The sequence below is a fragment of the Oncorhynchus nerka genome, linkage group LG13, assembly GCF_034236695.1.
Source record: "Oncorhynchus nerka isolate Pitt River linkage group LG13, Oner_Uvic_2.0, whole genome shotgun sequence".
NCBI lineage: Eukaryota > Metazoa > Chordata > Actinopteri > Salmoniformes > Salmonidae > Oncorhynchus > Oncorhynchus nerka.
The window spans coordinates 76,945,627-76,969,626 of record NC_088408.1 but is presented as its reverse complement, the minus strand read 5'-3'; the positions used below and the strand labels follow the sequence as shown (position 1 = coordinate 76,969,626).

The 24,000-nt window shown below is 42.8% G+C and overlaps 2 protein-coding genes across 6 annotated transcripts in view; one reads left to right on the top strand and one right to left on the bottom strand.

Moving 5' to 3' along the window:
• The first annotated feature begins 950 nt into the window (after positions 1–950).
• LOC115140183 (voltage-dependent anion-selective channel protein 2-like) lies at positions 951–22,050 on the top strand. Of its 4 annotated transcripts, none has more exons than XM_029678370.2 (10): positions 951–1,050; positions 7,893–8,008; positions 15,002–15,073; positions 15,619–15,668; positions 18,306–18,458; positions 18,654–18,706; positions 18,885–19,112; positions 19,753–19,903; positions 20,018–20,075; positions 21,079–22,050. In XM_029678370.2, exons 2-10 carry the CDS (start codon positions 7,897–7,899, stop codon positions 21,168–21,170), a joined length of 969 nt encoding a protein of 322 aa, XP_029534230.1. In that variant the 5' UTR covers positions 951–1,050; positions 7,893–7,896; the 3' UTR covers positions 21,171–22,050. The 4 variants fall into 4 exon arrangements, with proteins under 4 accessions (XP_029534230.1, XP_064882790.1, XP_064882788.1 ...); XM_065026718.1 differs by lacking the exon at positions 951–1,050 and adding an exon at positions 4,997–5,020; XM_065026716.1 differs by lacking the exons at positions 951–1,050; positions 7,893–8,008 and adding an exon at positions 13,684–13,705.
• The window catches only part of ikbkb (inhibitor of nuclear factor kappa B kinase subunit beta), a 31,269-nt gene continuing 29,169 nt past the window's right edge, over positions 21,901–24,000 (bottom strand). For both annotated transcript variants that reach the window (XM_065026714.1, XM_065026715.1), the window contains exons 19-22: positions 23,835–23,982; positions 23,644–23,744; positions 23,352–23,451; positions 21,901–23,266 (exon numbers count right to left, since the gene is read on the bottom strand). In XM_065026714.1, coding sequence (XP_064882786.1) covers positions 23,207–23,266; positions 23,352–23,451; positions 23,644–23,744; positions 23,835–23,982 — 409 coding nt within the window. In that variant the 3' untranslated portion in view covers positions 21,901–23,206. The remainder of the gene's footprint in view (positions 23,267–23,351; positions 23,452–23,643; positions 23,745–23,834; positions 23,983–24,000) is intronic.

Here is a 24,000-nt window from a genome sequence, read left to right as displayed (position 1 = left end):
AGATGTGCAGGATAGAAGTATCATGGCAAAAACTGTCAGACTGGCCAATAGTTTATACCCCCAGATCATCAGGATGCTGAATAGCCACTTTGCAGCTACCCGCTCCTCCTGTCTCCCTCCTGCTCCCCAGACTTCATACCCGCCTACCCGCCTGATTTAAAAAAAAGTTTCTGCCGTCCAGAGATGAGCGTTGGCTCCACACCACCAAATGACAACAGGAACTGTGACTTGCTTTCAGCTCTGGAGCTGAGCATCATTGAAAGTTGAAGATTCCAGGTGTCTGTGACGCCCGCCGTTTGGTGCGACGCAGACCCGGTGGAGAGCGTGGTTGAAACTGTCTGTACCACTGAGTTTTGATGCAGAGTCTTTACCAGATAAAGGTAGGATGTGTCAGTTATCCCATGAGAGCATTTGTCCTGAATGGGACAAATTAATTTTTATAGCCACGTGGTGCTATCATGGTGATCATGTAACCTAATGAAACACATTTTTTCCAGTATTTGGGAGCACAGACTGTAGGCCTTTATATTAGGCATTTTGACTGTAGTATTAATGAATTCCCCTCTGTAGGTAAGCTTGTTATAGCCATTTGCGTTGCACAACCTCATCACACAGAGGCTATATCCATATCAGTAAATGAGACAAAACAAAATATTGATTAAGTCTTGCCTATAACCTGCCCTGAGCGAAATAGCCAAGGGATCCCAAATGGTCAAGACTATCTATAGCCTATTCTTATTGCCAGATATGTTTTCCCTATCAGCCACTGCATGTACTTCTTCAAATATTTTTGTACAATTTGTTTGAGAGGCTATATTTAGGGGCCTGTGAGCTAGGGTATCTTTTTGAAGGTTTGGAAAACGGTTGGCTTGTTTTGTAGGCTACCTCTCTCTGCTCAATGACAATTACACAACGACCCCGCCCTCCTTGTTGTCTGATTGCGCCTGCTCAGTCCGCCCCTCGGTGCTTTCTCTTTCTCCTTCATTCACTCTGCCCTATTGCGTGAGACCCACACCGTTCTGAAACTCCGTGCATCGCCCTGCAAACAAGGTAGGGAATTCATAACACCAACGATATTTTAATCTCAGCTAGCGGAGTGATACTGAAATAATATTTTACTTATTTGATTGTTGTTTAGATGGCTCAAAGTGTGGAAGCGAGAGTACAGTGGGGTAGGCTACAGGATAGTAGGGCTTCAGGACAGGGCAGGCCTGAATGTCTGACAACTGCATAAGTCTCAGCACTTTTAGATATTCAGGCATTACAACATTGGGACAAAGTAGATATCACTAGGCTATGTAGGTTAATTATAGGCTATAAATAAACCGATTATATAGCCTATAATACATTTGACGCTAACTAGTGAGCATTGCGCACGGTATTTCACGTTTAGTGCCAATTGCAGTCTCAGAATTTCAGCAGAATATTAAATTGTAAATCAATTAAATTGTAGATTTTGTGAATTGTAATTTTTTCCCCCAGAGTATCTGGTTCTAGCATTATAGATTTTTACAAACATGAGCAATGCATTGAACTATGAACAATGGAGATCTAGGCTAGCCATCTTTCTATTCCAAAGGGCAATATATATGAGCCCATAAATTACGCCCTATATAATCTAGTGTCAGTGTTTTTATAAAATGTTTTGTAAATTTGAATTCCCATTATTAACAGCATGGTTTGTGCCCCAGGTACAAAGAGGGTTAGGTTTATCCTCGTGTTGGCACAATGCTCTTTACGCACGCTAGTTCTGATGTAACACGCAGCAATTCAATAATCCATGGCCAGAAGGTCGGCCCACAACAGAAATGAAAGTGAATACGATTTGGAATTTCAAGTCATTGTGAAAAAAAAGGTAATCACAGTAAGTGTGGTTGTACGATTGCACAATAGGTGTTTTCCTATTTATAAACCTCTGACAGCCTCTGTCGCTCTCCGAAGTTCTGAAATCCAATTGCACCTATGGACAGCAAATAATGATCCAAACCTTGCTTCTTTTTCTGGTAGTGTCTGAAGCAGTAGGCCTAGTCCTTTTAATAAGCCTGAAGAGAGTAGGCCTATACCCAGTGATAGTATGTCCAATGGTAAAAGAATGCTGTTCATCACAATCTAGGTTCCTTGGCTACCTATAGTGTTGAGCAGATTAATATTTAGCTTCATGCACACAGGCTGAATATCAACCCCTATAGAAAAATGGCTGTCCTGAAATGCCTGGCAGGAATTTACATTTTGGTCATTTAGTAGATGCTCTTATCCAGAGCATCTTACAGGTGCATTTAGCTTTAAGTGTCTTGCTCAAGGGCACATCAGATTTTTCAGCTAGTCGGCTCGGGGATTCTAACCAGTGACCTTTCTGCTAGGTTACCTGTTGAGTAGGCCATGTGGTAGCCACAGCTAACCCATGCACCACTGAATATTCAGGCTATAAATTCACTAGGTGTAGTCTAATTTGACTGCCTTCGACCTTATCTCACACGCACACACACACACGAGTAGTTCGCCTAATTTCAGTTTGTGACAAAACAAGCAAGTGTAGAAAATCATTGTACCAACCGCTGTGAAATTAATTTTCAATAACCAAAAAGTATTTTCAGCTGGTGTACAAAATGGAAAGTAAAAGATTCAAAAATTAAAATGTTCACATAGAACAGATCTACCACTTCATATACTTGCTTTTAATGAGAATTATATATCTATAACTCACATTTCTATGTGAATTTGGTGAGGTCTCCCAAAAAAGTACATACTGCAGGTAGCCCGTAACAGAGGGAGACAACATGGCGATAAGGAATAACAAAAATATATTTATTAACTTCTTGACGCACCCATCCCTTTAGCGGGATCATTTTCATCAACACCCGCTGAATTACAGAGCGCCAAATTCAAATGAAATTACTACAAATATTTAATTTTCATGAAATCACAAGTGCAATATAGCAAAACACAGCTTAGCTTGTTGTTAATCCACCTGGCGTGTCAGATTTCAATACAGCCTTTCGGCGAAAGCATAACAAGTGTTTATGTAAGAACATCTCTCTCAGTAGACAAAATATTACAAACACTAGCAGCCAAGTAGATTGGTCACGAAAGTCAGAAAAGCAATAAATTAAATCACTTACCTTTGATGATCTTCGGATGTTTGCACTCACGAGACTCCTAGTTACACAATAAATATTCCTTTTGTTCCATAAAGATGATTTTATATCCAAAATACCTCCATTTGTTTGGTGCGTTATGTTCAGAAATCCACAGGCTCGAGCGGTCACGATATCGCAGATGAAAATTCCAAATAGTATCCGTAATGTCCACAGAAACATGTCAAAGGTTTTTTATAATCAATCCGTAGGTTGTTTTTAAAATATATAATCAATAATATATCAACCGGGACTGTTGCTTTTTCAATAGGAGAGGGAGAGACAATGGCTGCCCCACTCTGTTGCGCAAGCAAAACTCAGCGAACACCCAGCTATCCACTGACGCAATGTTATCTTTCTCGCTCATTTTTCAAAATAAAAGCCTGAAACTATATCAAAAGACTGTTGATACCTTGAGGAAGACATAGGAAAATTAATCTGGTTGATATCCCTTTAAATGGAGGCAAGGCTTCCAATGGAACAGAGAGCTTTCAAGAAAAACAACACTTCCTGGTTTGATTTTCCTCAGGTTTTCGCCTGCAATATCAGTTCTGTTATACTCACAGACAATATTTTTGACAGTTTTGGAAACTTTAGTGTTTTCTATCCTAATCTGACAATTATATGCATATCCTAGTTTCTGGGCCTGAGAAATAGGTAGTTTCAAATGGGTACGTATTTTTTAGACAAAAATAAACTAAAATCCTGCCCCCTACACTCAAGAAGTTAACTGAAGTAACTTATATACAATAAACAATGGTGTGTAGTCAGTAATCAGTAGTGTAAGTGATTGGTTGCGTGCATAGATGTGATAATGAGGGGCGTTGAAAGGTGCCCAAACAAACAAACAAAACAGCCACAACCAAAATCCAACACTGTGTCTGCATGGAGAGAGTCTCCTCAATGAATGGGGAAAAGGTGCATTTATCTCGGCACAAACCCGGGCCCAGGTGTGTCCTATTTCGCTGACAACCCTCCCAGCTCCGCCCACCGACATCCTAATAAGGAAAAGAAGAGCAAAGAGAAAGAATACGGCAGACAGAGTGGGAGGGTCATCACACTAGTCTGTCTTCATCACCAAAACAATGTCTCTGGGCTGGCATGATAATAACTTTTGCAGCTGACTGATATCACCAACAGTGGTGCTTCTTTTGTTTGAATAGCATAAAGACCCAGGAATACAATGGTGAATACTGTCTGTCTGGTATCTACATTTTGACATTTGTTTGGGGGACAGGCTAGTGAAGGGGTCAGAGGAGGCGAGTGAGAGAGAGAGAGAGTGGTGGGGGGGGTCAAGAGAGAGGAAAGTAGGGGTCAATGTTGGTGATAGGAAAGAGTGTGTGTCTATGGTGGTGTGGGTTGAGTAGGAGTGACGAGGTGTGTGTGAGGTTAGGGTAGCAGGAGGTAGAGGGGTAAAGCACCCATTTCAAAATGGCATGGTCATATGAGGCATGGTGTCAAGTCCACCTGGGTTATTTATAGAACAGGGGTCAGGAGGAAGGGGGAAGGAGAGGGTGAGGAAGCTGGGAATAAGGGACTGAGTAAGGAGGAATGGAAGTGAGAAGGGGGGGTGTAACTGACAAAGACAGATCCCAAACCGTGCTGGGTCTGAGTCCCTGAGCATAGACATCAGCACTGAGACAGACATAGAGGACAGGATTGCTCTCATCTAATCACTCACATTGAGTGAGGTGTGTGTGTGTGTGTGTGTGTGTGTGTGTGTGTGTGTGTGTGTGTGTGTGTGTGCATGATGCGTACGTGTGTGTGGTAGTGGGTGAGTGAGTCTAAATTCCCAGTGACACCAGGGTAACCATCACCACGGAAACATACCATCCACCTCACCACAGTGTCCCCAAATCACCAGATGTTCTCAGTACCACAGTAAGGTGTGTGTATGTTACCAGATCATCAGATGTTGTCATAGGTGGTGTGTGTTTGTCGTCTATACAGCCATGGGCCCTTTGGGTGATAAACATATCAGCAGTTCTCTACGGGCCATAGAGCACTGCTTTATCAGTGCTGAGGACACACCCTCTGGTTCAGTATTATAGGGTCCACCCACTCTGCCCAGTGCTTTGGTGATGTCATTTCAAATCCTTATGTTATAAAATATATTTTACCAAGACAAATATGATTTTTCATTTCCTGAATCATTCAATGGGGTCTTTCTCTAACTTATCATTTAAAGCTGCAATATGTAACTTTTTGGGCGACACGGCCAAATACACACAGAAATGTTAGTTATAGATCTGTCATTTTCATTGAAAGCAAGTTTAAGAAGCTGTATATATGTTCTCGTTGTGCTATTTCTATACTTCCTTTGCTTAAGTTTTGTTTTTGCATATTTTACTTTTGGTTTTGTACACCAGCTTCAAACAGCTGAAAATACAATATTTTTGGTTATGCAAAAGATATTTCACAGCGGTTTAGCTGGTACAATGATTCTCTACACTATACTTGCTTGTTTTGTCACAAACTGAAATAACTATTAACATAGGGAACATTTAACATTATATCCAAAAAGTTGGATTTCGTAACCTAATACATTCATTAATAAGCACTGAGCTCTGTTGACTTTCTCGCTGAAACTTTCGAGGATTTTACATTTTGTGGAGGTTGTCTTCCAAGTTGTTTCTGCTCCGTTTTCACAGACACATTTGTTTTTGTGAGAAGTCTTCCAAAATGATCAGGAACTTCCTATTAATATGAACAGTGTATACTAAAATATGAAAATACAACAAATCAATATCTATCTTACATCTGTATTGTTTTCTGTCCTCCGGATTTGAGAAGAAAGATGAGTTCATTGGTAAACTGGTCAGGTGCCTTAATTCTTGCACAGCATCCAGTCTAAATGCTATTTTCCTGATTTTTGGTCACTTTTTTTCTCTGGCCTCCATTGATTGAGTCTCCCTAATCTTTACCACCCTACAAGGGTAAAAACACCAACACATTTGTTACAAATTATGATAGAGACATGAGGTTTGGACCACTGGTTTTCTTAGAGGATTATCTACACAATTAACATATTATTTTACCCATTGGTCAAAATATGTTTTTTTGATTGGACACCCTAAGTATTAGCCTACTGGTTACAGGCCTTGCCCTGGAGACATGCACATGGGGAACTGATCATTTTAAAATATTTATTTATTTATTTCACCTTTATTTAACCAGGTAGGCTAGTTGAGAACAAGTTCTCATTTACAACTGCGACCTGGCCAAGATAAAGCAAAGCAGTGCGACACAAACAACAACACAGAGTTACACATGGAATAAACAAAACATACAGTCAATAACACAATAGGGAAAAAAGTATATATACAGTGTGTGCAAATGAGGTAAGATAAGGTAAGGCAATACATAGGCCATAGTGGTGGAATACTTACAATTTAGCAATTCAACACTGGAGTGATAGAGACTGGAGTGATAGATGTGCAGAAGCTGAATGTGCAAGTAGATATACTGGGGTGCAAAGGAGCAAACAAATAAAAATAAATAACAGTATGAGGATGAGGTCGTTGGATGGGCTATTTACAGATGGGCTATGTACAGGTGCAGTGATCTGTGAGCTGCTCTGACAGCTGGTACTTAAAGTTAGTGAGGGAGATATGAGTCTCCAGCTTCAGTGATCATTGCAATTAGTTCCAGTCATTGGCAGCAGAGAACTGGAAGGAAAGGTGGCCAAAGGAGGAATTTGCTTTGGGGGTAACCAGTGAAATATACCTGCTGGAGCCCGTGCTACGGGTGGGTGCTGCTATGGTGACCAGTGAGCTGAGATAAAGTGGGGCTTTACCTAGCAAAGACTTATAGATGACCTGGAGCCTGTGGGTTTGGCAACAAATATGAAGCGAGGGCCAGCCAACGAGAGCATACAGGTCGCAGTGGTGGGTGGTATATGGGCTTTGGTGATAAAACGGATGGCACTGTGATAGACTGCATCCAATTTGGAGGCTATTTTGTAAATGACATCGCCGAAGTCAAGGATCGGTAGGATAGTCAGTTTTACGAGGGTATGTTTGGCAGCATGAGTGAAGGATGCTTTGTTGCGAAATAGGAAGCAGATTCTAGATTTAATTTTGGATTGGAGATGCTTAATGTGAGTCTGGAAGGAGAGTTTACAGTCTAACCAGACACCTAGGTATTTGTAGATGTCCACATATTCTAAGTCAGAACCGTCCAGAGTAGTGATGCTGGACGCGCGGGCAGGTGCTGGTCGCGATCGGTTGAAGAGCATGCATTTAGTTTTACTTGCATTTAAGAGCAGTTGGAGGCCATGGAAGGAGAGTTGTATGGCATTGAAGCTTGTCTGGAGGTTAGTTAACACAGTGTCCAAAGAAGGGCCAGAAGTATACAGAATGGTGTCTTCTGTGTAGAGGTGGATCAAAGAATCACCAGCAGCAAGAGCGACATCATTGATGTATACATAATATATATAATGTGTTCTGTCAAATGTGAAGAGCTCAGAGGAAAGTGACAGTGATAGTTTGAGTCACTCACAGTGGTGCATTGACTGATGATAACCATGCCAGTATAAGGCATGCAACTAAGAGACCGCTTCAGCTATCCTTTACAAATCCACTACCAACAAAAGGCAGGACCTACAACACATTATGAAAAACACAAAGATTTCCTGTCCAGTTCAGCCAAAGCAGACCAACCTCACAGTACACCCACCCCTAGCATTGTTGTGAAAATCGTAAAAGATTGCATGCCTAAGTCTTCTGTCCTTCCTTGTGCTCTTCCCCACATCTGAAGAGTCATGTCAGACAAAGGAGGAGAGAAGGCGAGACTGGTGAGGAAGGAGGAGGCGAGTCCAGCATCACAGGCCATTCAGAACAAAGGAGTTCCCTGTGCACCATGTTGCCACAAGGGTGAGTGAGAGCGGTGTGGAGAGCAGGAGGTGGGGAGACAAAGATGTCATCAGGGTCCCCTGGACTGTCTCAATAGATTGATCAATCTATAATTCAGATGTTACGGATGTTTAGCACATATTAAACACAAATGTCAGAGAGTACTTAAAGAGATACTTTGGGATTTTGGAAATGAGGCCCTTAATCTACATCCCCAGAGTCAGATTAACTTTTGGATACCATATTTATGTCTCTGTGTGCGGTTTGAAGGAAGTTGCTAACTATTGCTACCGCAATTGATAACTAGCTTTAGCACAATGACTAGAAGTCTATGCTACCCTACCAAGCAAAAATACAGTAACTGCTCATTTGGTCGAAAATGAGTTAATGTAATTTTTGCTACATTAAATACATGCTTAATCATGTTGACAAGTATCCTGCCTCTATTGTAGTATTGTGTTTTGGAGAACATGGGGGTCATGTTAGTAGTAACTGCATAAAGTTACTGTTAAACCAAGGTAAAAAAAAAAGAAGACGTTTTTCTCAGTTCCACACTATGAGCAGTTACTGCCTTTTTGCTTGGTAGGGCAGATTGGGGATCTGTTAGCAGGCTCGTGAAACTACCTCTAACTTCCTTCATAATGGACACAGAGACATAAAAATGGTATCCACAATTTCATCTGACTGGGGAAGTAGATAAAGGGCCTCATTGTCAATATCCCGAAGTATCACTTTAAGAAACAGTGGGCTTTTTCCCAACAGTCCTGGTCTCTATTCTTGCCCTGTCCTTGTCTCCATTCCTTCACAACTATGGATGTGTGAGGACTTGATAGGTAACATGATACGTTACAAGCAACTCATCTGAAAGGGCATATATTCAAGTGGTCATTGAGGAAAAGAAACCACTGAGCAGAAAGAGACACACTGCCACAGCAAAGTCACCACACACACACACACACACACACACACACACACACACACACACACACACACACATGCTTACTGTCATTCAATAGCGCATAGTGGCATACTAGCTCGGGTGCTGTGACGTATGCCATATAGCAATCACAGTATACATCTTCTTCCACATCTTCTTACGCTAACAGCTTCAACGCAGGCAGCTAACTACTAACAGCGCTGACTTAGGCAATGAAGTGGCAGGCTTTTAAAGGCACAGTTCACCCCAAAATCATACAGACTTTGATTTAGGGCAAACTATTCCTTTAATCTTAAGGTGGCTCAGATCAGGCTGTGCCATGTGGTTTCCTATTTATAGAGATGTTTACCTGATATACCAGGGGTCAAAAGACAAGCAGTCCCTCCCTCGTAAGAGTCAATCCCATTAAGTTAAACCGTGCTAGCTAGCGGTTTGCTAATAGACTGATGCCATGAATAAATTGAGTTAAACCAATTGGCTGGCCTAGAGTGGGGATGTAGGGGGGAGTGAAAAGCAATATATCACAGGCCCAGTAGACCACATCAGGGCTACTGTAGCTGGCCCGGCCGTCAGTACTTGACAGTACATTGATTTTACAAAGCACACCTTTATAAAAGAGAATAAGATTCCCAAATTTAGCTCAGTGACAAGGCTCCAACACAACTTTGGAAACTACTTTAGTATGAATTAATGAATTTGCCATTCATACTGAATAGCCTAGTATACTAATGTGAATATTATTTAGGACACAGTCAAGGATTGTGTGAGCACCTTACCAGGAGGAAGGCATTAGTGGGCCTGTAGATCCACTAGTTAGTAGGCACTGTGTGGTGTATGTTGAAACCTTTCTAGAGCAGCGTGTGGTGTGTGTTACTGTGAACGCATAGATAGATGCTGTGTGGACACTGTGTCTAGTGCTAGATGCTGTGTGGACACTGTGTGTAGGCCTAGATGCTGTCACGTTCTGACCTTAGTTCTTTTGTTATGTCTTTGTTTTAGTATGGTCAGGGCGTGAGTTGGGTGGGTTGTCTATGTTAGTTTTTCTATGATTTGGTATTTCTGTGTTCGGCCTGGTATGGTTCTCAATCAGAGGCAGCTGTCAATCGTTGTCCCAGATTGAGAACCATATTTAGGGAGCCTGTTTTCTATTGTGTTTTGTGGGTGCTTGTTTTCTGTTGTGTGTCTGCACCAGCCAGAACTGTTTTCGGTCGTTTCTCTTTGTTATTTTGTTTTTTACATATTAATTTAATAAATATGGACACATACCACGCTGCACCTTGGTCCTCACCTTCTTCCACTGATGACGACCGTTACAGATGCTGTGTGGACACTGTGTGTTGGCTTAGATGCTGCTTTTTGACATGCCGGGAGGTAATTCTGACCTATCGAAAGATCTGTTACATTTATCTAAGCGCCAGACGAGAACGCATCTACATATAGTCACTCAAGGCATTATTCCACAGGGACTCAGGTGGCAAAAATAACCATCATTGGGACAGCGCACAGATGAGTGCTGGTGTGCCACCCTGAACAAATGCTCTATTGATTTAATTACATTAATTGTTGACCAGTTGAAAAGGGATTTTATTGAAATGGATAACACGATTAAAGACAAACGCACAGCTCTACAAATAGCTGTTAATGATGATGGCATATTCAATGAACTGAGGAAAACTAACCAAGCGCACCAGGACAAGTTGTCTACAGAAATAAAGGAACTTAAAATCAAGAAATTCAACCAAGACAAAAAAGACCAGGCCGAGGATAGTCTACTTCTGGAAAAACCCTGACAAGGGAGGTCCTGCTCCCCTTCTCCATGGCAGACGCAGGAGGGATGCCGCTTCCTTCAATCCACCCCCGTCTGATCAACACTCTACTCGCCTCATCGGCGGAGGTGGCCGCAGGCACGCGCCTCCACGAGATGCCTCACCCGACGGCGTAAGAAGAAACGACTATCAGAGGCAGAGGAGACCGTTCACATGGTCCCAGAACCCACAGGACTGAGTGTCTTTAATTTATCAAGCAGGATATTGAGCCCTGCCCATGTCTCTTTGCTTAATAAAGGGTTATATTTTGTGTCTACAACCCAGTGCAACGATTTTGATGTTAATGTAGACATGTTTAAGTTTTTTAGAAATATCCGTTTAAGGGAATACTTTAGCTCCCCTAATTCTGACACTTCTATTGAGCCAGTAGGTTGCTCTCCTGCACATACTCCGACTCCTTTTAGAAGCAAGAGTTATTTTATACCTCCAGCCAATCGCAATCACTCTATCGAGACATTAAAGACTTGTGGAAAAAGATATTCGACATCTCCTTAAGAACAAACAGGAGTCCAAATCTTTCCATAATTTACCTAAGGATGAAAAACAAGCTTTGCTTGATTTACAATCCGATACGTCAGTCCTTTTTCGTCCTGCTGATAAGGGTGGGTCGGTTGTACTCATGGATAAGAGAGTTTATGTACATGAGTGTCATAGACAGCTGCTTGACAACACCTTTTACAAGAAACTCAGAAGTGACCCTACTTCCCAATTTCAGAATACTGTCTTTACTGTCCTAAATGGGTATTTAAGTTCTGGTCAGATAACCAAAAAAGAACACTACTTTTTGTCTATTCAACACCCTAAAATTGCCACTTTCTATACTTTGCCGAAATTACACAAGAATGTTTCAAAACCTCCAGGGTGCTATTGTAGCGGGCATTGATGCAGTAACGGCCCCTCTATCTACTTTTGTTGACTTTTTTATTAGACCACCCGCAGAACAGCTCCCCTCCTTTGTAAAGGACACCAGCAGTATGATCTCAGAACAGCTCCCCTCCTTTGTAAAGGACACCAGCAGTATGATCTCAGAACAGCTCCCCTCCTTTGTAAAGGACACCAGCAGTATGATCTCAGAACAGCTCCCCTCCTTTGTAAAGGACACCAGCAGTATGATCTCAGAACAGCTCCCCTCCTTTGTAAAGGACACCAGCAGTATGATCTCAGAACAGCTCCCCTCCTTTGTAAAGGACATCAGCAGTATGATCTCAGAACAGCTCCCCTCCTTTGTAAAGGACACCAGCAGTATGATCTCTATCATTGAATCTCTTGATCCTCTCCCTGAGAATACCTTGTTAGTTACTTTTGATGTTGAGTCGTTATACACAAATATTCCACACGAGGGCGGTATTGAAGCTATGGAACATTTTCTTCTGCAACGTGACCCTAATGAACTACCTTCCAGTGCCTGCATTATAACATTGGCTGAAATAGTACTCACACACAACTATTTCATGTTTCTAAATGATTTCTTTATTCAGACGAAAGGTACTGCTATGGGATCCCCCATGGCTCCTAACTATGCTCATTTGTATGTGGGTTACATGGAGAAACAGTCTATTTTCAATCCTCTCAAAAATGTTTTCTTGCCTCACATCATTATGTGGAAACGGTATATTGATGATATTTGTGTTCTATGGAGGGGTGATGCAAAACAGCTCCAGGCGTTTTATGCTTTTCTTAACTCCTGTTCTGAGCATCTGAGATTTACTATGCAATCTGATACGCGTCAAAATCAGTTTTCTTGATCTTCTGATGAAGATAATGTTCTATACACTGATTTTTACAGGAAACCTACTGATCGTAACAGTTTGTTGAGGGCTGATAGTTGTCACCCACTTCCCTTGAAAAATAGTTTGCCCTACAGCCAATTCTGTCGAATCAAAAGAATTTGCAAAAACCAATCAGATTTCGACAGAAATATGGCTAAGACGCAAAGAAAGTTCAAGGAGAGGGGCTACAAAAATGATCAGATTAATATTGCCATTGAGAAAATTCTAAACAAAACGAGACATGACCTTTTTCAAGGTCAGTCTCGCAAAAAGACGCATTCTTGTGTTCTAACTACCCGCTATTCAAAGCGTTCTGAACAAATTAAGGGAATCATTCACAAACATTGGCACATTCTAAAATCCGATGATAGTCTCGGTAATGTGTTTTCGGACCTTCCCTTGGTCATATTCTCGCGGGGCAGAAATCTCAGAGAACAATTGGTACTCTGATTTACCATCCCAAGATATTCCTGAACAACGTCTACTTGCGTCCCTACTGGATGGAAATTACAAGTGTAATGGCTGTGCAATGGCACTTATACATGTAGATCCTTCAAACGCCCACAAACAGGGAAATCGATCCCAATTAAAGGTCTTATTACGTGCTCCACTAAGGCAGTTATTTATCTTATAACTTGTCCTTGTGGTAAATTATCTGGGTAAAACAAAGCGCGAATTAAAAGTACGTATCTCAGAGCATCGTAGCACCATTAGGTGCAACAACTTGACTTACTCAGTTGCGGCCCACTTTTTGGAAGCAGGCCACTTGATTTCGTCTCTGCGTTATATTGGCATCGAACATGTCACCCTCCCTAGAAGAGGGGGTGACCTTGATCATTTATTGTTAAAACGAGAGGCTGCCTGGATCTTTAATTTAAAGACCCTTGCTCCCTTCGGTCTCAACGTAGACTTTGATCTGAAGCCATTCTTGTGATTATTGTGACTTTGCCATTGTAATTGTTTGTAAGCTTGTGGAGTCTAAAATGAATGTATGATCGTTTGCTATCCATTTATTGTTTGTATGCTGTTCTTTGTATGACATTTTAATATTTGATAATTAACCAATGATATTAGGCCACTCTTGGCCAAGATTACAGACACCTGTGTCTTTTGACACTACATAAACGAGTCATCCCACAGTGTTTGATTATACCCTGATGAAAACAGCTTGGCTGTCGAAACGTCGGTAATGACATTTTTGTATCTGAGCTCCTAGAGTGTGCGGCTCTTTCATTTTCAAATTTTCTCCTCCGCTAGCCAGCACCTCACCTAAATAGGTGTGCGTTTCTTTTTCTTCTAGATTGGACACTGTGTAGGTCTAGATTCTGTGTGGACACTGTGTATAGGCCTAGATTCTGTGTGGACACTGTATAGGCCTAGATTCTGTGTGGACACTGTGTATAGGCCTAGATTCTGCGTGGACACTGTGTATAGGCCTAGATTCTGTGTGGACACTGTGTGTAGGCCTAGATTCTGTGTGGACACTGTATAGGCCTAGATGCTGTGTGGACACTGTGTATAGGCCTAGATGCTGTGTAGACACTGTATAGGCCTAGATTCTGTGTGGACACTGTGTATAGGCCTAGATGCTGTGTGGACACTGTGTATAGGCCTAGATGCTGTGTGGACACTGTGTATCGGCCTAGATGCTGTGTGGACACTGTGTATAGGCCTAGATGCTGTGTGGACACTGTGTATAGGCCTAGATGCTGTGTGGACACTGTGTATAGGCCTAGATGCTGTGTGGACACTGTGTATAGGCCTAGATGCTGTGTGGACACTGTGTATAGGCCTAGATGCTGTGTGGACACTGTGTATAGGCCTAGATGCTGTGTGGACACTGTGTATAGGCCTAGATGCTGTGTGGACACTGTGTATAGGCCTAGATGCTGTGTGGACACTGTGTATAGGCCTAGATGCTGTGTGGACACTGTGTATAGGCCTAGATGCTGTGTGGACACTGTGTATAGGCCTAGATGCTGTGTGGACACTGTGTATAGGCCTAGATGCTGTGTGGACACTGTATAGGCCTAGATGCTGTGTGGACACTGTGTATAGGCCTAGATGCTGTGTGGACACTGTGTATAGGCCTAGATGCTGTGTGGACACTGTGTAGGCCTAGATGCTGTGTTGACACTGTGTAGGCCTAGATGCTGTGTTGACACTGTGTGTGGGCCTAGATGCTGTGTGGACACTGTGTAGGCCTAGATGCTGTGTGGACACTGTGTAGGCCTAGATGCTGTGTTGACACTGTGTGTGGGCCTAGATGCTGTGTGTGTTTCAGTTCAAAGCCACTTTACTAGCACTAAGCTGTGTTCTGTGTGAAGTTCTAGGTAGGTGCTGTGTTGGACCTGTTCTGTGTAGAATTGTGATGTGTGCTGGCTTGGGCGCTCCGTTTGATCAGCTTTTTGCCTCCTGTGCGTTAAAGAAGTGATGTTCTAGTATCAGAGATGCACCCTAACGAGTTCATCTCTCTCCACAGTCGCCATGGCGGTTCCTCCTGCATACTCGGACCTGGGAAAAGCCGCCAAAGACATCTTCGGCAAGGGCTATGGTGAGTCATCAAATCACCCCCTCCACCACCACACACACAAGGAGAAAGGGAGGAGACACCTGCATATTTCATGTCTGTACGCTCTTAGGATAACTCCAACATCTGTCTCTCTCTCGCTCTTCCTCTCTCCCTCTGAAACCATAAACCTCAGCTGGTCATCCAGGACTGTGACCTCTAGCCTTTGATTTACAACCGTCAGGGGATGGGGGCTGGGACTCCGTCATGAGTCACAGTGCCTCGTCATCTTTCTTTCTGACTATCAGAGCAACTTTTCTGCAAATGTTCTTGTTTCACAACTGTGATGCTTGAAAGCTTGGATGACCCTCATTGAAAACAGTCATGTAATTATGTATACAATAACGAAGGTCCAAATGTGGTTTGCTCCTCTATTTTGAATATATACAGTATATGATAAATGCCATTTAGCAGATGCTTTTTATCCAGTGACTTTAATCCTGGTGTTGTAAGTGCCTTGCTCTACCAACTGAGCCATACAGGACCATGAATAGAGACATCATTTTTCTCTTCCCCCTCTTTCTCTCTAGGCTTTGGAATCGTGAAACTGGACCTAAAGACAAAGGCCCAGAGTGGAGTTGTAAGTACAACCTGTCTCTCTCATATTTTAGGAGGGTAATTATTACATTTGGGCTTCACTCGATCCGAGTGACCCATTCATTTGTGTGTTTGCGTGTAGTCTGGCAATATAAGCCTCATGTCTAGGCCCTAGCGCCTCAGGGCTGAGCAGGACAGTCAAAATGGCTGACTCACTGTCTGTCTGTTGGTGGTGTTTGTCTGTCTGTCTGGCAGACTGTTTAACTCAGCTTGGTACATCACTGTCTATCTGACTAGAATCTCCTTATACGTTAGAACAAAATGGATCCCGCTCATAGCATTGCTGTTCCCTGAAACTGTCATTGTCCTCTCTTAAAAGTGTTAGGGGTAGCATTGCTCTGTGCAGGATTATTTAGGTTGGTGTGTGTTAGTGGAATTTCTAAATTCCTGTATGTTTTATAGCCAAAACCAAATTCGTACTCATTTCTAATTCATTAATGAGTTGTAAGTTCATTAATTATGCATGAAGTAGATTGAGACCAATCTTAAAAGCCAAAGGTAACAGCGTTTATTTCAAGAGAGTACTGCCACATACACATATTTCCACAGGTTATAAACTGAAAATGACGTCAGCGTCTTCCAAACGTTCTATTTCACAAGTAGAGGGGCCCTCTAGCTCTCGAGCCTTCGCGTTATCAGCACGAAGTCAAGGCCAGTCAGTATAAATCAACATTCTAGACAATCTGGAGATGGGCCGTTTCCGCCACCTGGAGATTTGTACAACTGAATGAACTAAGGAACAGACCTTCATTGTTACTAAACTCCTGACTACATTATATACAATTGGGAAAGGGAGCAAGAGAGAACTCACATGTACAGTACATTATAGCATTTGGACTAGTCAGTTCTGATTGGAATGTATACATAATTAGTCATTTCAACAATCATTTCCTCTAACAGTGTGTCATTATCTTCATCTAATTTTCACCTGTACACATGTTGGATATGTATATTTCCAGTTTGGATAACTAATCTAACTCTCCCTCTGACTAAATTCAATCACCAAGAAGGCTTCATCACATACACTTTACTTGGACTTCTCCGAAAACCCAACTTTACCTTGTAAAATGAGATTGTACTGCTCTGATTCACAGTTCAAACACGTTGGTGCAGAGTTGGTGTCTGTGGTATACAATATGTAAATGGACATCTGATCTTTCTGAAAGCGTGTTGGTGTCTCTCGTATACAATATGTAAATGGACATCTGATCTTTCTGAAAGCGTGTTGGTGTCTCTGGTATACAATATGTAAATGGACATCTGATCTTTCTGAAAGCGTGTTGGTGTCTCTGGTATACAATATGTAAATGGACACCTGATCTTTCTGAAAGCGTGTTGGTGTCTCTGGTATACAATATGTAAATGGACATCTGATCTTTCTGAAAGCGTGTTGGTGTCTCTGGTATACAATATGTAAATGGACATCTGATCTTTCTGAAAGCGTGTTGGTGTCTCTGGTATACAATATGTAAATGGACACCTGATCTTTCTGAAAGCGTGTTGGTGTCTCTGGTATACAATATGTAAATGGACATCTGATCTTTCTGAAAGCGTGTTGGTGTCTCTGGTATACAATATGTAAATGGACATCTGATCTTTCTGAAAGCGTGTTGGTGTCTCTGGTATACAATATGTAAATGGACACCTGATCTTTCTGAAAGCGTGTTGGTGTCTCTGGTATACAATATGTAAATGGACATCTGATCTTTCTGAAAGTGTGGAAAAGCGATTGGGTGTGAATACCTCTGTTTCTGACTTAACTCTCTACCTCTCTCTTCCTTTGCCTTTTTTCTGCTTCCTCTCTGGACTTCCATTGTCAGATGGTAAGGGTGTGTGTGTGATTGTGTGGAGCAGGCTTTTGCTCCCTGCAGGCTTTCTTGCAGCAGTGTCCCAGCTGATTGATACCATTCCCCCTACACTGCTAAAACTATAACATCATTAACTCCTCTCCATAGACACACCTTTAGAGTGGCTTAGTGGCCAGGCTACTGCTCTATAGGTTACTGGTCGGCCAGTGACTAGATGACTGTCTTGACCAACAAACAGGGTCTCTTCCCTCAGCTCACAGCCTTCTCCTAGCATCCTTTCACCATTCACCTCTCCATGGATTCCCCCAGTGTCTAACACAGTGGTCATCAACACTAGATTTGGTTCCAGCTCAGCACTAACACACCCAATTCTACTACTAAAGGTCTAGAGGATTAGTTGATTAGTTAAAGGAGGTGTGCTGGGTGGAACAAAAGCCTGGGCACGGTCCAGGACTAATGTTGGTGATCACTGCTTCAGGGTATCTACCACTACTCAAAATAGTAACTACTGGCTACAACCAGTCATGCAAACCTGAGAGGAATTGCTTGGCAGAGATGTGGAAGGGGTGCTCATCTATTTCTCTCTCTCGCTGTTTCTCTCTCATATACATCTTTCTCTCTTCAGTGAGGAGTGTACTAAGCTCTCGTTAAGACTACTCGTCTGTATCAGTTCCCCTTCTCTTTTCTCTCCCTTGCTTCATTTTCTTCTGCTGTGCTCTTTCTTTTCTGCTATTAACCATCCCTCATTTCCCCTCTCCTTCTCCAACCCCCCTACCTCCTCTCTCTCCCGCTTCTCTCCTTCCTTCTCTCAGGAGTTTTCAACCTCAGGCTCCAGTAACACAGACACAGGGAAGGCAGCAGGTAACCTGGAGACCAAGTACAAGGTGAAGGAGCTGGGCCTGAGCTTCACCCAGAAATGGAACACAGACAACACCCTGGCCACAGAGGTCTCCATGGAGGACCAGGTGAGTTTGAAACAAGTTCAGCCTAAAACCAGGTTACATGACACTTAACCATCCCGACAGCACTTGATATTGACTTATTCAAAGAAAACGGGTAAATATACACAACGTCTGAAAGTCACTACTATTATTAACCATATTGTTTTGTCTTCTGTTCAACGATATGTGATATATCTCCTCTATCCTGTATGTCTGTAGCTGGCTAAGGGCTTGAAGCTGGGCCTGGACATGTCGTTTGTGCCCAACACCGGGTAAGCTGATCACTCACTGATCAATCTTTACCTCCCCGCCTAATCTTTAGTAGTGCACATGAACATGAAGGATTTTGAAATAATCACAGCACCAGTATAGACATAATACGGCCCATAATGTCACATGGAGCCCGACACCCCCTCTACTTTTATCTGGCCCCTTCCTCTCTGTCTGCAGTAAGAAGAGTGCCAAGCTGAAGACTGGCTACAAGCGTGACTTCATCAACTTGGGCTGTGACCTGGACTTTGACATGGCCAGCCCCACGGTCCACGCTGCTGCTGTGCTGGGCTACGAGGGCTGGCTGGCCGGGTACCAGATGGCTTTCGACACATCCAAGTCTAAACTGGCCCAGAACAACTTTGCCTTGGGATACAAGGCTGGGGACTTCCAGCTCCACACCAACGTGTGAGTACCACAACTCCTAACCTTAACCTTTATTTCTACTCATAACCACTGACCCTAACTACTACCCTTAACCACTATCCCCAACGCTGACTATAACCTAACCACTATCCCCACAACCCTGACTCTAACCTAACCACTAACCCTGACTCTAACCTAACCACTATCCCCACTAACCCTGACTCTATCCTAACCACTATCCCCACTAACCCTGACTCTATCCTAACCACTATCCCCATTAACCCTGACTCTAACCTAACCACTGTCCCCACTAACCCTGACTCTATCCTAACCACTATCCCCACTAACCCTGACTCTAACCTAACCACTATCCCCACTAACCCTGACTCTAACCTAACCACTATCCCCACTAACCCTGACTCTAACCTAACCACTATCCCCACTAACCCTGACTCTAACCTAACCACTATCCCCACTAACCCTGACTCTAACCTAACCACTATCCCCACTAACCCTGACTCTAACCTAACCACTGACCAGCAGAGGATGTTTTCTCCATGCGTTTCATTATTTCTATTACTTGTGTTACATTTGCCAACTGACCAGTCATGATCCACCAGAAGTTGATTTAAAAGCTATGCAGCACCGTACTGAATAAGTCCATGGTGTTTTGTCCTCTCAGTAATGATGGTACAGAGTTCGGCGGCTCCATCTACCAGAAGGTGAACTGCCACCTGGAAACAGCCATCAACCTGGCCTGGACGGCCGGCAGCAACAACACACGCTTCGGCATCGGAGCCAAATATCAGCTGGACAAGGACGCTTCCCTGTCTGTGTGTACCACACATACATAACCACACAGAACCACATACCTGTCCATAATGCCAGGACTAGATCCACACAACCAGCCAAATGCATGCTTGTCTCACCTGTGTCTCCCCCTGCAGGCCAAAGTCAATAACGCCAGTCTAATTGGAGTCGGCTACACACAAGCCCTCCGGCCAGGTAACTCAAATCACCTTAACCTTTACCTGTATCTACCAGATGCCGAGCTACATCTGTCTATATCTACAAACCTATTAGTACAAGAGGAGTTGTTTAGAAGAAAGGAATAGGTTATGTCTACTATATAGACTGAACAAAAATATAAACCAACATGTGAAGTGTTAGTCCTATGTTTTATGAGCTGAAATAAAAGATCCCAGAAATGTTCCATATGCACAAAGCTTATTTCTCTGGAATTTTGTGCATATCAATAATATGATTAAACAGCATGATCATTACACAGGTGCACCTTGTGCTGGGGAGAATAAAAGGCCACTCGAAAATGTGCAGTTTTGTCACACAACACAATGCCACAGATGTCTCAAGTTTTGAGGGAGAGTGCAATTGGCATGCTGACTGCAGTAATGTCCACCAGAGCTGTTGCCTGAATGTCATGTAAACTGTTTTTGAGTTTTCCTCAAGATGTACATGCTAAAATTGCCACTGTTTCAGCATGAAAATGCAAGGCCCCATGTTGCATGGATCTGTACTCAGTTCCTGGAAGCTGACAATGTCCCAGTTCTTCCATGGCCTACATACTCACTAGACATGTCACCCATTGAGCAAGCTTTGGATGCTCTGGATCGACATGTACGACAGCGTGTTCCAGTTCCCACCAATATCCAACAACTTCGCACAGCTATTGAAGTAGAGTGGGACATTCCACAGGCCAACTCTATGTGAAGGAGATGGGTCACACTGCATGTAGCAAATCATGGTCACACCAGATACTGACTGGTTTTCTGATCCACCTACCTAATCTATTTGAAAGATATCTGGGATCCACAGATGCATATCTGTATTCCCAGTCATGTGAAAACCATAGATTAGGGCCTAATGAATTTGTTTCAATTGCCTGATTTCCTTATATGAACTGTAACTTAGTAAAATATTTTATATTTTTGTTCAGTGTATATGAAAGGAGCAGTACTTTCTGTGTTAAGACTGGTGTCTCTCTCTCTAGGAGTGAAGCTGACTCTCTCAGCTCTGATCGATGCGAAAAACTTCAATGCAGGCGGTCACAAGGTTGGCATGGGCTTTGAGCTGGAGGCATAAGGATGGAGGGAAGAGAAGTGGATGAAAGAAAAGGAAAAGAGCCTCAATGACACCTGACACATCTCCACCTCTGTATGCCACACACACACACCTCCCAAGTCTTTTGGCCATAACCCTGCAGCCCTTGGCACCCTCTGAGACCTCCAGTACTGTTGAAGCCAGTTGTTTTTTTGGGTTCACCATCTCTCTATCATCTCCTTAGCAATACCAGTACAAACCCTATTCACCAGATAGTATACTACTTATGACTACTTCATATAGGGCTCTGGTCCAAAGTGGTGTAATATATAGTCACAAGTCAACCTTGTGTTCCACTTCCTCCCCAAAAGCAGACATTTCTCCTTTTCTTTGTGAGATGGGATCGTAGGCACCTTTTTAGTAGGGTTTTATTGTGTGGTATAATTTCACTTTGCCTGAGATCATGTATTTCATTTTGACTTGAATGAGATTGACAGACTTTGTCTATCAAAGCCAGTAGGGACTTGTTTTGAAGGAACAATTTATTTTTAAATTTCATGTTCCCCTGTCCCAGACATATATATATATATATATATATATATACACACACACACATCTTTCTGTGGGCAGATGATCACTTTCAGTGGCAAACGAGCATACTGGAATAAAATGGGTAGTTTAGAACTCTATTCAAAATGGGGGACTGGTTGATTTTCTTTTTCCAAATTCTCTTCTTGTGGTTGAGTTTTGAGAAGACAGAGGCATGTGTGGGTATTTTCAAAACCTGTCATGTTTATTTTTTTGTCTTTTCATCTTTTAATTCTATCTACCACATTATGTTGTGTCTGTGCTTGGAAGAGGGACGGTTGTTGATAGGTGAAACCTCAAACTGACTTTAAGGAATAAAGAAGATTGTCAAACACTGAGTGTCCTGTATTCAAAATGAATACATATTTTGTTTAAAGTCACCATATGTTGAGCATTCTTATTGATCTGTGGTGGTTGAAGTTTAATTCAACCAGATACACGTACTTACACATAATAGACCACAGTTAAGTAAAATAACCCAACTAATTAATATACTGCAGTAAATGTTGCAATATCAATTATTTAAAAATGTTAACAATTAAAAATAAGTATATACACACAGGATATTCTGCATCAGTCTTAGTAATGTACATAGAGATCCAGCATCAGAAGATATACAGTTTCAAACCAAAAAATCCCCAAAGGCCCAGTTCTAACTGTTATAGTATGCAGGGTCCTCCCCAGGATTTTTTAATAACGTTGTGCTGCCGGGGAGGCCCGGGGGGAGGGGCAGCGATTTTTGTGTTTAACACCTGTAACTGCCATTTCCTGCAATCTAGACCCAAAAATGGCCCTATATGATAACAAAGTAAAAATATATGTTTTACATAGTGGCACAGCAAGTCCACAATGGGGCCTCTTTTACATTCTTTGGGGGGAACTGTGAGACTGGTAACTGAATATAAAAGCTACAGCTAAAACCTTGGTCAGAGAATATTTTGTGGCACGCATAAAAACATTTAGATTAGGAATCATCACCAGGGAACAGACCAGACTTTAGAACCAGTACCACCAGGACTTTAGTAAAGAGGACAACCAGTGAGATTGTTTGGTTTTGATTGGACCAGGTTTAAATACAGCTATGCCAGTGGTCAACATTTTCCTCATTCAAACCTCTACACCTTTTAGAGCAGGATTGAAGATGACCCCAATACACCAGGGTATAGATTACAGCGGTGTTGCACATGTTAATATCGGCACGCCAATGAGCCTGGAAAATATCAATGTTGGCTCAATCCATTATTTTTGGAGCACCCCCAAGAGTCAGTGTCAAATTGTGCGATGCAATCTGCTGCAGTAAGTCTTCCCCGCCACACAGCGGCAGCAGAGGACCACAACAGGGGGTCTGGAATGGGACGGCTCTTCTGTTTGACATCAGTTTGAGACAGAATCATCCCTTAACCTCAGGTCTAACTCCAATCCTTAACATGACATTTCTGACCCGATATCAGTAACTAGGGGAAACCCTGCCTCCGTGGGAACCAGTAGAGTCAGGAAAGATCAGAGGAAAGGTCCTGTCCTTCACTCAGCCACGTCCACTCTCTCAGCAACTAGGAGACAAAGACAGCCAGTTGTATGTTATCACAACCCTGTGTGTGTGTGTGTGTGTGTGTGTGTGTGCGTGTGTGTGTGTACCTGCATATCGCTTTCAGACTCCTGGATGGTCTCCTGTATCAGACTCTGTAGTCGACTCTCAAACGTCCTGCTCTCCTCGATCACCAACAGAGACTCATCCCTGAAACACACACACATGCAAGCAGTCTCACACACACTTCAAATACACACATTATTAACACACAAAACACCAACTCACTACAGAGAAGAGCACACCATCATAAACACATCCGTCCGTCCGTCTGTCTGTCCGTCTGCCCGCCTGCCTGTCTGTCCACCTGAAGGAGGTGTGTGAGTGGTTGGGTGTACTCACAGCTGCTGTAGGCTGGGTCTGGGGGTCAGTAGAGGGGGAACAGAGGAGGAAGAGCGTCCCCCATCCACAGGACTCCCACTCACCGGGCTGCGCACCTTACTCTGAATAACAACCAAGGATACACACTGATCAGGAGTGTGTGTGTGTGTGTGTGTGTCCGTGTTTCTGTATGCATTTGTGTGTGCACTTACACAGGCTACTTTCAGCAGGTTCCATAGTTCCCTCTGCCGTCTCTCCTGTAGATTCATCAGGACCTGTTCACTCTCAGCCATTCTCTGTACCACGCCCTCTACACGAGGTAGCAGCTCCATTACACGCTGACGACACACCACCGTCTTACTGCAACACAAACACACA